Below are 15,204 nucleotides of genomic sequence, written 5' to 3' on the forward strand. Positions count from 1 at the left end.
CACCCTCCTCTGAGCCTCAGTGTATCCATCTGTAAAAGGGGAGCTTGACAGGTGGCTCCAGTAACACACAATGGGAGTGAACCACAGGTCCTCAAAGTTTGGCTGTTACTGAGTGGATGAAAGTGGGTTTCAGGCTAAAGATCGTTTCAGAAATACCCTTCACTGGATGGACAAAGACCTGTGGGTTTGGGACCTGAGAGTTGGCCAGGCAGCCCCATCTAGCCCTGGCTCTCTGAGCACTGAGTCAATGAAAGATATGGGCCTCTTTCCCAGAAGTTGGAGAGAAGAAAGCTGTAAGAAAGAAAGAAAGAAAGAAAGAAAGAAAGAAAGAAAAGAAAGAAAGAAAAGGTTGTTTTCTTCAGGCACATGCTGGACATTTTGGGAATGGAAGGAGTCAGGAGGGAAAATTCAGATCAGTGGAGTGAGCCCAATTATGTCCTTTAAAAAAACAATTATTCTTTGACCTGGTCTTTGGAAAGCGATCCTCTGGAGGAGGCCAGAGGCGCCGCCAGGGCCTGGGGGAAATTTAGAACCACAGAAGCTTATTGGATTTGAGTCCAGAGAAACACATGTTGCTACTGCAGGTGCCTTGGTAACTTGGGGGACAGGCAGAACACGGCCGCCCCATCTTGTATGGTGCCTCGCCGATCCAGTTGCCCCTGGAAGAGAAAAGGTCCCAAGGAGATGGGGACAGAGAGTTATGGGGGCAACGTTCACACAGGTTTCCAAATCCCAGTACCGCCACTGACTGGCTATGCGACCTTGGGCAAGTCACGTCTGTAAGCCTTGGTCTCTTCATCTATAAAACCAAGAGAAGACTCCTCTGTCTCACTGGGATGCAGCAAAGATCAAATAAGGGAGCTCTGTGTGCATGCACCCAGCACCATGCCTGGCGAATAAGCGACTCTTCAGTAAGTGTTGGGTTTCTTATTTCCTCCACCCCACCTCCCATCCCTGACTCAGGCAGCTCTGAGTTCTGGTCCGGGATTCTGCCCAGCTGGTAACAGAATAAACCACCTCGTTTCTTCTGAATGAAATAAAGAAATGAGGGGCACCCGGGTGGCTCAGTCGGTTGAGTGTCCGACTCTTGATTTCGGGTCAGGTCAGGATCTCGCCATGGTGAGAGCAAGCCCTGCGTCAGGCTCTGCATTGACAGTGCCTGCATGAGATTTCTCTCTCTCTCTCTCTCTGCCCCTCCCCGCCCCTCCTTCTCTCTCAAAATGAATGAATGAATGAATGAATAAATAAATAAATAAATAAAATGATATCTGCAAAAATGTGTGAACACTTTATGACCTTCAAAAGTGCTGTGCAAATAGAAGCTAGAATAATCAGATGACGAGTATAATTCAATCATGGGGGCACATGCCCTTGAAGCCTCATCATGGCCACTGCTGTCCGTTTCTTCAACAGCCGGATCCCAAATCCATCCTACGTGCTCCTGAGTTAGTCCTTTCAAGAGACCATGATGGCTTTTTGGAGGAAGTGGGATAGGGAGTTGATTGTTTGGTGTTTACAGAATTTCTCTTTGGGATGATGAAAAAGTTTGGGAAGCAGATAATGGTTATGGTTGCACAGCATTGTGAATGTAACTAATGCCACTGAGCTGTATGCTTAAAAATGATAAATGGTAAATGGCAAATCTTATGTTACACATATTTTAAAAAAATTAATAATGTAACAATATACCAAAACCCATTGAATTGTACACTTCAAATGGGTGAGTTGTATGGTATGTGAATTGTATCTCAATAAAGCTGTTAAAAACAAACAAACCACTTTCATCACTTTCTCCTGCTCAAAAACTTTTAGTGGCTTCCCATTGACTGTGCAGGGGTCGACAATTTTTTTTTTAATGTTTATTTATTTATTTTGAGAAAGAGAGAGAATGCGCACATGTGGGCATGCATGAGCCAAGAAGCAGTAGAGAGAGAGAGAATCCCAAGCAGGCTTTGCATTGTCAGTGCAGAGCTCCATGTGGGGCTTGATCTCATGACTGTGAGATCATGACCTGAGCTGAAATCAAGAGTCAAACACTTAACCAACTGACCCACCCAGGTGCCCCAGGGTTGGCAATTTTTTTCATGTAAAGGGCCAGATAGTAAATATGTTAGGGTTTGTGGGCCGTCTATCTCTACTGCATTGAAACCAGCCCTGGATAATATGTAAATAAATGGTGTGGCTGTGTTTCAATAAAACTTTATTTACAAAAACTAGCAGCACGCAAGATTTTGGCCATGAGCCATAGTTGGCTGACCCCCAGCTCACAGAAGCACATGTGCAGCTTTTGGGCAGGTGTTCCAGACTGCTCCAACAGATCCAACTTACATACCCGCTCTTCCCCATCCCAGCCCACAGATTTTTTTCTCCCTCCTCTTCTCAAGGGCTAAAATCATTCCCTAGCTCTTGCTCATGACTGCCTCGTCATCTCACCACTGTTAGTTAACTTTGCCTTATTTTCTCGCACTTCATATGAATACTCATTGTGGGCAGAAAGGATACCTTTTACCTCCAAAAGTGATTGTTGAACGACTGTAAATAAAGTCAGCCAAAGTGCTTAGTAAAGTATGCATTTCTGGTTTTATATGGAGTTCACTCACTTATTCATTCAACAAACACTTCAGGAGCAGCTATAGGGCACCAAGACTTGTGCCAGATGCTGTGAGTCCATAGTTTTCAAAAGGTGCTTCTGGAAGTTTGGGGGCGGTGGGGGGGGCGGTGGGGACACCTGAGGGTGATGGAACAAAAGTCATTCTTTTTTTTTTTATTTAATTTAACCACTGGGGAAAAATTTCTGCTTTTAAAAAAGGGGGTTGAAATCATTGTAGTAAAAGGATATAGAAATGAATTAGGTCTATTTCGAAGAGTTTATAACCTAGTTATAATCGTGGCCACCATTTACTAAGCATGTACTGTGGGCAACTATGTGCTGTGATGCTCTGTGAGGTAAGTAGGATTAGTCCTATTTTATTTAGGGGCAGAGAGAGAGAGAGACAGGGAGACAGAGGATTCAAAGCAGACTCTGCGATGAGAGTGGAGAGCCCGATGTGGGGCTCAAACTCATGAGATGTGAGACCATGACCTGAGCCGAAGTCAGATTCTCAATCAACTGAGCTACCCAACTTCCCCCAGGATTAGCCCTCTTTTAAAAGAGGAGAGTGAGGCCTGTAGAGATGAAATGCCTTCTCCAAAGTCTTCATATGCACGTGGTAGAGCTGGACATTAAACCCAGATGTGGTCGCAGCAGTAAGCATTAACATATATTCTGACATTATCATGAGCCCGGGGGTGTTACCTGGGTCAAATCATTTACTTCTCTCAGTAATAATGAGTAGGTACTATTTTATTCTCATTTTGCAAGTGGAGAAACAGGCATGGAGAAGTGAAGTTAAATCACAAATTTGAACCCTGACAGTCTTGACTCCAGATAATAAAAATCTTAACAATTATGCTGTTAATGCTGCAAAAGTTTGATGTATCAGCAAATTGGAATAGCCCCTTAGGCCATTTGTAACGAAATTTGCTTTGTGTTTTTGTGTCTGATAAAGCTGGGCTGATACTTTGTTAATAGATGTCACCATTAACAGGTAAAGGGCTTGAGAATTTGTGTTCAGGCTACCAATGACTTCCAGAATATCAGAATAATGTAGTAGACAGAACATAGGACTTGAGGAGCACCTGGGTAGCCCAGTTGGTTGGGCTTCCGACTTGATTTCGGCTCAGGTCGTGATATCATGTTGTGTGAGTTTGAGCCCTGCTTTGGGCTCTGTGCTGGCAGCATGGAGCCTGCTTGGGATTCTGTCTCCCTCTCTCTCTGCAGCTTGTTCTCTAACTCTCTCTCTCTCAAAAATAAACTGAAAAACAAAAAAGAACATAGGACTTGAAATCAAGACTTGTGTTTCAAACAGCTTTGCTACCTCCTGGCTTTGTGACTTTTGTAAGTTACTTAACCTCCCTGATCCTCAATTTCTTACTCTTTTAAAAAAGGAGGGGCGGTCGGTTAAGCGTCCGACTTCAGCCAGGTCACGATCTCGCGGTCCGTGAGTTCGAGCCCCGCGTCAGGCTCTGGGCTGATGGCTCGGAGCCTGGAGCCTGTTTCCGCTGTGTCTCCCTCTCTCTCTGCCCCTCCCCCGTTCATGCTCTGTCTCTCTCTGTCCCCCCAAAAAATAAATAAACGTTGAAAAAAAAATTTAAAAAAAGGAAAAAAGTTTCCCAGTATCACTCTCATTTTTTCTTCCTTCTTTCTCTTTCATCTCTTCAATGAGATAACGAGATGAAAATATTTTGTAAATGGCTAAGGACTACTTGAGAGTAAAAGGTGATTATCAGCATGTGATTTTGAAATTCTAAATATTATGTTTACTTAGAATTTGTTCTTGTTTTTGTTTATTTAGTTAGTTAATGTTTACTTAGTTTTTTGAAAGAGAGAGAGACAGAGCATGAGCCGGGGAGGGCAGAGAGGGAAGGAGACACAGAATCGGAACCAGGCTTCAGGCTCCGAGCTGTGAGCACAGAGCCTGACTCAGGGCTCAAACTCACAAGCCATGAGATCAGGACCTGAGCCAAAGTCAGATGCTTAACCAACTGAGCCACCCAGGTGCCCCTGTTCTTGTTTTTATATGAGAGTCTATAATGTTGGCAAATTTGTATAGTGTAAGTCGGCTGTAACTTCCATTCCTCTTTCTCCATGTTTCCAAGAGGCTTACATACGAAGGCCACTCGTGACCTCCCTCCCACCAAGCTGATTGGAGAGTCTGGAGGAAGGAACTGAATGTGCTCGTTCTAGCCTTCCTTTCTTTCCCTTGGGATCTGCCTGGCCGCAGGGAGCGTGTGTTCTCAGTTGCTCTGTTCCTGTGACAAGCTTGGAGGGGCCAGCAATGCACTTACTGGAAGAGGACTGCGGTTTTCAGGTGTCCCCAGTCAATCGGTGTGCAGGTCCAATTTGAGAGTGAGCTATTTGCAAGCCTGCTTGCCTGGCACATCTCAACCACTTTCTCTGCTATTGACTTCATCAGCGCAGCTGCCTATCCACCTGACTTGGTCCTCTGTCTCCCAATCACTTTTGCAATTTGGGTAAAGAAAAAGAATTATCAATTGACTCTAAAACTACCAAGTTGTATGGTATTGAGGTTTCTTTGAATTCTGCCCATTCCACCTTCAGGGTCCACCCCTGTGCCCCACGGCCCCCTGCCTGGGGGCTGCACTTACTTAATGGCGTAGTTGCAGACCAGGTACACTGCCTGACGCCAGGTGTTGCCCCAGACGTTGATGCTGCCACAGGTGTGGAGGGCACAGCCCAGCCGATTGGAGGATGCCCACACCATCTGAGGAAGGACAATGACAGGGGAGGCTTTGAGAAGAACTCAGGGGGGCCCAGGCCCCTTGGCACGGGGAGGCTCCTGGCTGTGGTTCAGGGTGTGGGCATTACGTGAAGTCTTTCTGGGAAGCCGTCTGCCTCCTGTTCCTGGAGACACATTGTGCTATAATGTTTCTCAAGGTTTTTGTTTTTTTACTACAACCAACAGTAAGGAATGAATTTCGAATTGTTAGTGCACAAAATACACACACACACACACACAACTGGAACACAAGTTTTGTGAACCCATATTTAATATTTTCATGTGTGACATATGCTAATATTTTCTATACCGTTCTATTAATTTTCTTTCTTTCTTTGTTTCCTAGTGACTACCGCTTGAAAATCATTATTGTGTTACAGTTAAAACACAAACTTTAGAGTTAAACAGCCTTGGATCAGAATCTCAGCATCACTAGTGTGTGGCTTTGAGCAAGTCATTTCACCACTCCGCACCTCAGTTTCTTTGGTAAAGTGAAGGCAATAATGTTCTCTGGGATATCAGGAAAGACATTGCCTAGGCCCCATATTTCCTAGAGGGTCTCCAATGTAGAGTTTTGACATTAATTCCAAATGAGTCACAGAGAGATAGACAGACTGAAAGAAAATATTAGTCCTGGGGCACCTGGGTGGCTCAGTCAGTTGAACGTCTGACTCATGATTCCAGCTCAGGGCATGACCCCAGGGTTGTGGGATCAAGCCCCGATCAAGCCTGCTTAAGATTCTTTCTCTCTCTCCCTCTGCCCTTCTCCCCCACTCATGCATACTCTCTCTCTCCCTCTCTTTCTCTCTCTCTCAAAAAGAAAAGAAAAGAAAAAAGAAGAAAAAGAAAATATTGGTCCTGTGATGGGAATTTTCGGTCCCATTTCCTACATTACATGGCATTATATTTTTATGTGTAACAAGTGGTAACATATTCAATATTAGCACTCAAAATATACTACAATTTTGTCATTTTATTTTACCACTTTTTTAAGATAGTGGGGTTCTTAGAATATACTAGAAAGTGTTTGGACCTATTGAATTCAAAAGCATTCTTGAACTCGTCAGACCACACATCTCCATTTTGGGGGTCAAACAATCTGGTCGGGCCCACACAAGACACTCAACGCAAGATGCAATTAGCTCAGTTCAACATACACACAACCTTCCAGGAATATGCTTATTGTGTGAGAGGAAGTCCATAGAGCCTCTGTTCTATTTATTTATTTTTTTCATGTTTATTTATTTATTTTTGAGAGAGAGAGAATACAAGCAGGCAAGGAGCAGAGAGAGAGGGAGGCAGAATCTGAAGCAGGCTCCAGGCTCCAAGCTGTCAGCACAGAGCCCAACACGGGGGCTCGAACTCACGAACCCAGAGATCATGACCTGAGCTGAAGTCAGACACTTAACCACCTGAGCCACCCAGGCACCCCCTCTGGTCTATTTCTAATTTCTGTCCCACCACATTCTTCTTCTTCTAAGCTCCCAGGATTTGTTTTCCCTCGGCCCTTCCTCCCAACAAAGGGGTACCTGGGTATAGTGGGAGCAGACAGGGCCGCTGCAGCGCCAGGGGCAATGTGGGCGACAGTCCCTGGGGGCCGGAAACGAGTAATGCCGCTTCTCCTCAGACCAAGACTTGACGAGGTCCACCACCGAGCGGTACCTGGGGAGGCAGAGCAGATGGAAGGCACACTGGCTGGGGAATGGAGGAGCTACCCTGCCACCACCACCGTGCTCCGTGACCTCATCGAGTGACCGAGAGGACGAAGGGAAAAAGGTCACTCACCGGCCAGAATGGATGGACAGGTTCTGGCCCACGTGTCTCATCAGCTGTGAGGGCCCGTGGGCCCAGATGCACTGGGTAGCCCAGGCCTCGGCAGACCTGGCCAGCCGCTCGTCCCAGACCTGGGGAAAGAAAGGCCATGAACTTCCCTGGGGCCGGCACTGGCGTGGGTGGGGAGGAGGGGGAACCGCTATCCCAGCGGTGTCCTGAGATGGGCATTGTCCTGGTCCTGTTTCTCCTCCATCTGCTTGGAACCCTGCACCAAATCCACTGGACAAATCAGAAAACTAAGAGTCAGAGAAGGCCTATGACGTCAAGGTCAACAGCAAGTCCACACCAGAGCCAAGATCCACCCTGACCTCCCACTCCTCGTCTGGTACCCACCCCCACTCCCGCTACTGGACTTCAGGCTGGGGGCTCTCGGCTCTGAGCGGGCTCTGTGGTGTTTGTGTGGGAGTTCCTAGCAGTCCCTGGAAGTGACTGAGCCCAGGGTGACGGGGAGGGAACCGGTTTATTATTTTATTTATTGTATTTTTAAAATGTGTTTATTTTAACATTAAGCATTTTGAGTTCAAAAGGTTTTTTTTTTCCTGAATAGTGAAAACATGCACAAATTTAATATGTGAGATGCCTAAAGGAGGAAAAGTAGAAAGTTTCTCATCTTTTTTTTTTTAATTTTTTTTAACGTTTATTTATTTTTGAGACAGAGAGAGACAGAGCATGAATGGGGGAGGGTCAGAGAGAGAGGGAGACACAGAATCGGAAACAGGCTCCAGGCTCTGAGCTGTCAGCACAGAGCCCGACGCAGGGCTCGAACTCACGGACCGCGAGATCATGACCTGAGCTGAAGTCGGACGCTTAACTGACTGAGCCACCCAGGCGCCCCGAAAGTTTCTCATCTTAATCCTCGACTTCCTCCCCCACCTGTCCTGCCCCACAGAGGCATCCTCCTCCAGAAACACTCTATACCTGTACAAGTATATATACATGAATATACATGCATACATATAATTATATAAGTATATGTAAAATATATGATTATATATAATACATATAATTATATAAGTATATATAATTATATAAGTGTATATAAATATATAATTGTATTTAATATAAAAGTTATACATTTTGTTGACAAATGGCAGCTAACCAGACCTTCTCTCAGGTTCCTGGCTGCTTTTGCTCAACCAAACAGGTTATCTTAGTGGCTATTCCACATCAACACATAAAGAATAACCCCCTCCTCCCTCCCAACAGCTTCATAATTTTCCAATGTGTGACTGCCGCAAGTTTTATAACTTGAAAAAGGACCACTTTTTTAGAAAAATACCAGTTTCCTTCCACTCTGACTTCCTAGGATTCTCTGAGAATACTATTCATCCATTCATCATATTTGTTCACTCAGCAAATACTGAACAATATTTCTAGGCACCCAGAACCGACAGTCTAGCAAGGAAATGAGACATTAAACAATCACTACGATCCCGGTGGGTGTGAGCATGTGAAACAGGCGACGGGAACTTTTGGGGAGGCTGTGGGAGAGAAAGGATTCCTTGGGCAAAGGATGCTTAGTCAGATGCCTGTCCTGCGGGCAGAAAGCAGCTAGTGAAGAAGCCACAGGGATAGCAAGAGAGGGGTCCAAACATGTTTCCAGGGTTGTCCAACGGGCACTCTTAGGGAATGCAGAGGAATGTTTCCTTCGTGCACCAAAGGAGTAAAATGAGGGAAAGAGCATGCTAACATCAAACCCACATTCATTGACCCTGCTGGGGTCCATGGCGAGCTGTTTCACTCTCTCTGTTCCACCACGCATACAACAATTAAACACTCGTTGGGATGAGTGCCTTACACACACGCTGGTGCACAATAAATGTGTCATTGTTTGAAAAATGGAGGACCTTCCGTGTGCCAGCCCCTGTGCTAATAAATGAATGAGTCAGTCAATGAACAAATAAATGACTCCCCCACCTCTAGCTGCTTGCCGTTCTGGTTCCTATCCCCGCCCTTCCCCAACACCTTATGCCTACTTGACATTGTATTACCCATTTGTTATGTTGTGGATGTTTGTTTTCTATCATCCCCATGAGGGAAGACACCTTTTCCGTCCTGTTCTCAGCATCTCCATGAGGCTTAGCGTACTGCCTACCTCTGAGCAGCGGTTACTACCTAAGTGAATGGACACATTGCAAAAGCATAGGGATTTGCAGGCTGTTGAGAAGCACATGTTTGTCTTGGAGCGGGGAGACTGGCCATCTCTTTCTGTAAAGAAATCTGTGGGTGGGCTAGAAGCCTATCTCTCCAGGCTGGTTTGAGACAAAGGTCCTGGGGGAGGGACTGTGATAAAGAGAAAGTCCCCTCCTCCACTCTGAGAGTCTGGCTTCTGTGGGGCTGGGGTGACAGCCCCTGGTCCTGCCTCCTTAAGGGAACATCTCTCAGCTTCTTCAGCCGCTCAGCTGCCAGTTTTCTTCAGCTTGAGACCCCAGGTACCAGTCCCCGCTGCTCCAAACTCTCCCCCCACAGGCCTGCTGAGTACAGTCTGTGAGTGTCCATCAGACCCCTACCGCAAAGAGACAATAGCATGGACCCCTCCAGCCACCCACCCCCTGCAGACCCCAGCAGGGAGCCAAAATCCTTGGGCAAGGTATTGTGTTGGTTAAGACCACAACCTTCGCAGCAGGCTGACCTGGGTTAGAATCCCAACCAGATGACCTTTGGCAAATCTCTGCCTCTCGGTTTCTTTATTTGGATAAAGGAGACTGCAATCTCCACGTCGAAGGCAGAGGAGAACCCTCAGGGTTATGTGTAGGTGAGGTGCAGGCACACAGTGGATGCCCCATAAACAGCAGTCTGCTGACCCCACTTCCCAAGACAACCTGTGCGCATGGCCTTAGTGTCCTCATCTATCAAATGGGGAGAGTAATTCCTGCCCTTTGCACAGGACCCAGACACCGAGATACTGGCTAGTGGTGCCAGGCTGGCAAGTGGTCCAGCCCTTCCAGAACACGATGAGTTGACTGACATTTGCTGGAAAGGGCACAGGGGAAGGCACGGGAACTCACCATATACTCCATGTTGGCCGCAGGTGGGTGCACACTGGCCCGGATGTGGTTGTGATAATCCAATAAGGCACTCATGTCCCGGGCAGAGATGTGGCGCTTCCGCCGGTACCGGGGCACCCCCAGGCCACTCAGGGGCCACACGGCTGTGCCCTCGGTCCTGGCCAGTGCCAGGGTGGCATTGGGCATCAAGGCGTTCACTGCCTGGCCTGCCCAGAAGAGCAGGCCTGCCAGGCCCACGGTGCTGGGCAGCAGGGGCATAGCTGGCTGGAAGGGTCACGCGTCACCTCGTGCAGTCAGCGCCGGCTGCCTGGAGGGGGTGGGCATGAGGGCACCAAACCCTGAGCGTTCTCCAGCACTGCCACCCCGAGGGTGCTAACTAACCCCTGGGAACTTGGCAAAGATCTCCTGACTCAGCTCTAGTCCTGATGCCCCCACACCCTGTCCTTCCCACCCCAGTGGACTCAGTGGATCGGGCGATGGAGGGACATGCCCGGACAGCAGCTAATCCTGATCAGGCCGTGTGATACGGATGGAGCTGGCATCAAAGCCAGGGTCCCATCCCACGAGCCCAGGAGACCGACACCTGTCCTCTCCAGCCCGGACACCCTCTTCACCAATCCTGCTCCCAGTGGGCTCCATCGATGCCCTCAGAGGGCAGGGCCAACCTTCCCCGGGGCATACTGCCAGGCCCTGTCATCCCTGAATTGCTGTGTTTTGGGGGTTGAGAGTGAGACACAGGAAGAATCGGGTGGCAGAGGAGATGGAGGAGGATGAGGCAGAGAAAAAGAGAAGCAGAGAGGAAGAAAAACGAGAAGAGACCCAAGAGCCGTCTGAAAAAAAGACAGAGAACGGGGTGAAGGAAATTGGAAGGTGGAAAGATAAGGAGAGAATGGGAGACAGTGACGGGGGAAAAAGAGAAAGAGCATGGGAGAGACAGAAGCAGAGGGAGAAATTCTGACAGGGGAAAGAAGAACAGAGAAGACGAGGGAGAAAACAGTTAAAGAGAAGACAGCCAGAGAGAGGCGTGCGTGCGGGCGACCACGCAGCAGGCTTCCCAGGGGCGCGTACCCAGGCCGGGCAGCCCAGGCGGGTTGCAGCGGGCGTCGAGGAGGCAGGGACCTCTGCAGACACCCTGGCCCGCCTGGCAGCGCGGCGACTTTAACGGTCCCCTGGGAGCTGATGGCATCTGACGTCCGGGCCCCACAGCCCCCTCCCCTTCCAGCCAGGCCAGGCTTGGACCGAGGCTCCGCCTGCCCGTTTGTGGGCTTTCCTCTCCCGCCCTCTGGCGCCTCTGCTCTTCCTGCTTCCACCTGGGGTGTGCAGGGCTGGGCTGAGCTGCTGGTTGGGGTAGGGATGTGACAATTGCAGGGACTCCAGGAGGAAATAGCACTCCTACCTTGGAAACCCCAGAGACAGAGGCTTTTCTCTGTCTTCCAGACCCCAACATTAAGGCCACCTTGCTTTGGGAGAGTATTCTTTGACTGTTTTCCCTACGAAGCCGTCCAGCCTCAGAGTAGGCAATTAACTTGGTCCCATCTAGTGAGTACCTACTATATGCCAGGCCTGGGCTGAGTGCTTTACACACACAAGTTCAGCCAACCCTCAGAAGCAGATACTATAGCTCCCCATTTAACAGGTGAAGAAACTGAGCCCAAGAGATGAAGGGATGAGCCCAAAGCCAAGCCAGCCGTCTGCAACAGAGACAGGATTCAAATCCAAGTCTGACCCCAGAGCCCTGTTAGTATGTAAAAAGGATGCCATTTTCTGGGTTTCTTTGTTTGTTTCTAAGGATGCTATTTTTTTTAAACCAAACCAACATCGAAGCCCAGAGAAAGAGCCCAGGAGGATGTTCACTAGCATGCCACTCGAACGGAGCACCATGCAGCCTAATGAATTAAGCGATGGATCTGGGTTCAAATCCCCATTATTTCGCTCACTAACTGGGTGTCCTTGAGCAAGTTACTCAGTCATTCTGTGCCTCGTCTGTAAAATGGGAGTAATAATGGTACCTACCTTCTAGCACTGTTGTGAAGATAAAACAAATTAACATTGTGGAGCGCTCAGAACTATGCCGGTACACAGCGTGTGCTCTGTGCGTGTGCGTGTGTGTATGTGTGTGCGCGCACGTATGCGTGTGTGTGTGCTTGCACAGACACATGCACCAGCATGCAGATGTCTATACAGGCATGTGCACGTGTGTGTTGTCAAAGCCCCTTTGGTCTCTGAGTTGCTGTATTTCTAGGTTAAGACAGGAGTTTAATTTCTCCTCTCTGATTACTTGTATTCTTCACAAATAACAAGCAATACTTTTGTAATGGAGACAGTAGACTTACAGGAAAGAGGTTCTATAAAAACACCCAAAGTCGAAGCATTTGTAAGCCTTCAGCCTCCTCTTCCAGTGACCTCTGAGAATCCCCAGAACTCAGTGTTGGGGTCCCCAGCTGAGCCAGGTGGCAATGGAGCGCTGGGGGCTGGGGTTCTCCCCAGACACATGGCATTCCTGCCCTCGGCAGCCACCCAGCCTCAGCCTCCCGGCCCAGACCATGCCTGCTGCCAAAGCACACATCTTCCTGCTGGAGTGGCTGCCTGCTGGACGCTGGGGGAGGTGGGGCAGGCCGAGGCAGTGAGGGCTGGGGGTGCTGGCCCTGTCTGGGACAGGCTTTCACCACCGTGCCAGAAAGACAAGGGGGCTGGGCTCCAATCTAGCCCCATCTCTGCCTCCAGAGTGCTGTGTGTCCTGAAGTAAGGTCCTATCCTTCTCTGGGCCTCAGATGTCCCACGAAAAAAGCTGGACTGAGGGCTTACCCGCCTATGGCAGGCTGGGACCCACAGCACCCAGGGGGAACTCTGCAGCCCAGGGTAGGCACACGCGAACAGCCTTGGCCCTTACAGACCCAGGAGTGCCAACGATTATGCCCCCCTCTGTCAGCACGCTCAACGGACCTTCTTCTATGGCTTGCACACAAGTGGAGCTTCACATCCACGGTTCACTGGTTTTCACAGCAGCCTTTGAGGCAGTAACCCCACCCATGGCACAGCTGGGGAGACTGAGGCACACAGAGCCTCAGGGACTTGTCCTAGGGCCGGGAGCTTATTTGTGTGGTAATGGGGACTCTGCAGTGAACATCCTCACACGTTTACAGAATGCACATGCCTCCCCTGGGCACACACCACACGCACCTGCATATACACACTCCCGCAAGCGCATCCTCCTCCTACAAACCACAGAGATGGCTCAATTCCCCATCCCCTTAGATCCTTTCTACTGTGCCCCCTAGGGTGCCCTTGCATAAATATACAGGAACCCACCCTTTACACATTTAATCCTGTGATAACATATAAGCCATCCATACTTGCTCCTATCTCAGTGCTCGGCACTATTTTAAGCACTTACTTGGATGAGCTCATTGAATCTTCAGAAAAACTCTATCAGGTAGGTACTAATATTGTCATCATATCCACTTTTATATGCACATGGCAGCTAAGTCACAAAGAGGTGAGTCACTTGCCTGGGGTCACACATCCAGTGGATGGCAGGGATGGGTCAGGTGCCCGGGCAGGCTGGCCACGCTGCCTCCGCACAGAGACACAGACAGACAGCTCCACATACAAAAGCATCATCTCCTACCACACACATTCACACATCCACAGAAACCCAGAAAATTGCACCGGGCAAACACACAGCAACACCCCCAGGCCACTCCTCCAGGTGGGTACGTCTCTGCTGTCCTCCTGGTCTGAACCTGTTCCCGCGCCCCCTTCGGCAGGTTTTCAGTAGATCAAAACAGTAGGGGTGGGGCAGGAAATAACCAGGGATGGCCCAGATTAACGTCCTGGGCCGGGATCTCATTTTAGGGTAAGAACACCTTCTCACCTCTGGATTTTACCAGCTGGATTCAGCTACTACGTCACCCTCCTCCCTGTCGGAATTCTCTCCGGGCTTGGGCAAGCAAAGGGAAATTCTTCCAGAGAGTAGTCGTATTTGAGGCAGTAGGGCTCAGTGGCTACCAGCACAGCTCTGGATCTAGACACCCAGGTTCGTGGCTTACCATCTGTGCGACGGTGGGCAAGTTACTTAACCTTTCTGTGCCCCAGTTTCCTCATCAGTAAAATGGGGCTGCCTCACAGCACTGTTGTGAGGATAAAATGAGTTAGCACATCTGAAGACACTTGACACAGAGTAAGCTGTCAATATACGGTAGCCCTAAGAGCAGCTAACAACAATAGCAACAGCCGTCAACCGTGATTAGCACATACTAGGTGCTGGGCACTAAATGCTTTAGGGGCCTGATCTTATCTAAGCCGGGCTCCAGTTTCTTGGGTGAGGTATCAGAATCCCCATTCTATAGACTAGGAAGTGAAAACTCAGAGAGGTCAAGTAATTTGCCCAAGTTCACACAGCTAGTGCCAGTGGAAACTGGATTCCAGAGCCAGGTCTCTGATCCCTCACCCTGTAAAGTTGCTTTTGAGTAGACTGCAGGACAGAAGTCTGGTGTTCGAGGAAGGAGGCTGAGAGCTTCTAGGTCCCTCACCTGCCAGTTGAGGAAAGAGGTTCAGAGAGGTTCAGTGACTTGTCTAAAGTCACACGGCAACTGGCAGACTCGGGACTGGAACCCAGATCCGCATCACTCCAAATCCAAGGAGGAGAGGGAGGAAGCTAGAAGGAGGGCAATGCATGTGAAAAATAATAGCGATGATCCAGACTCTTCAAAACTTTTCAGGTCAAATGCTCCAGATTCTTCCAAAAGATAAATTAAGAAAATGCAAGGGACCAGGGAGGACTCAGTAGAGATTTAAAAGATACACATTTTTTAATATGGACAAGGCTAACCTATAGTCTTTAGGGATGTGTACTTGGGCAATAAAACTATAAAGAAACACAAAGAAATACTGTCAAAGTCAGACTGTGATCAGGCTGGGACATTTGAGGGGTTCCTATTTCTTGGTCTGACTGGTGGTTACAAGTGGTTTGCTTTATTGGGTTCCCTCTCTGTTTTGTGTGACTTTCTGTATTCATTTTATTT

General features: G+C 48.6%; 1 protein-coding gene across 1 annotated transcript; it reads right to left on the minus strand.

Moving 5' to 3' along the window:
- Positions 1–526: 526 nt before the first annotated feature.
- Positions 527–10,438, minus strand: R3HDML (R3H domain containing like). Its single transcript, XM_047067703.1, has 5 exons — positions 10,181–10,438; positions 7,125–7,243; positions 6,869–7,001; positions 5,209–5,324; positions 527–659 (listed from the first exon to the last, which is right to left on the minus strand). Exons 1-5 carry the CDS (start codon positions 10,436–10,438, stop codon positions 527–529), a joined length of 759 nt encoding a protein of 252 aa, XP_046923659.1.
- Between the last annotated feature and the right edge of the window lie 4,766 nt (positions 10,439–15,204).

The sequence above is a fragment of the Lynx rufus genome, unplaced genomic scaffold, assembly GCF_022079265.1.
Source record: "Lynx rufus isolate CCGP_SWC_20201006 ecotype Redwood Valley unplaced genomic scaffold, mLynRuf1.p SCAF_8, whole genome shotgun sequence".
Lineage (NCBI taxonomy): Eukaryota > Metazoa > Chordata > Mammalia > Carnivora > Felidae > Lynx > Lynx rufus.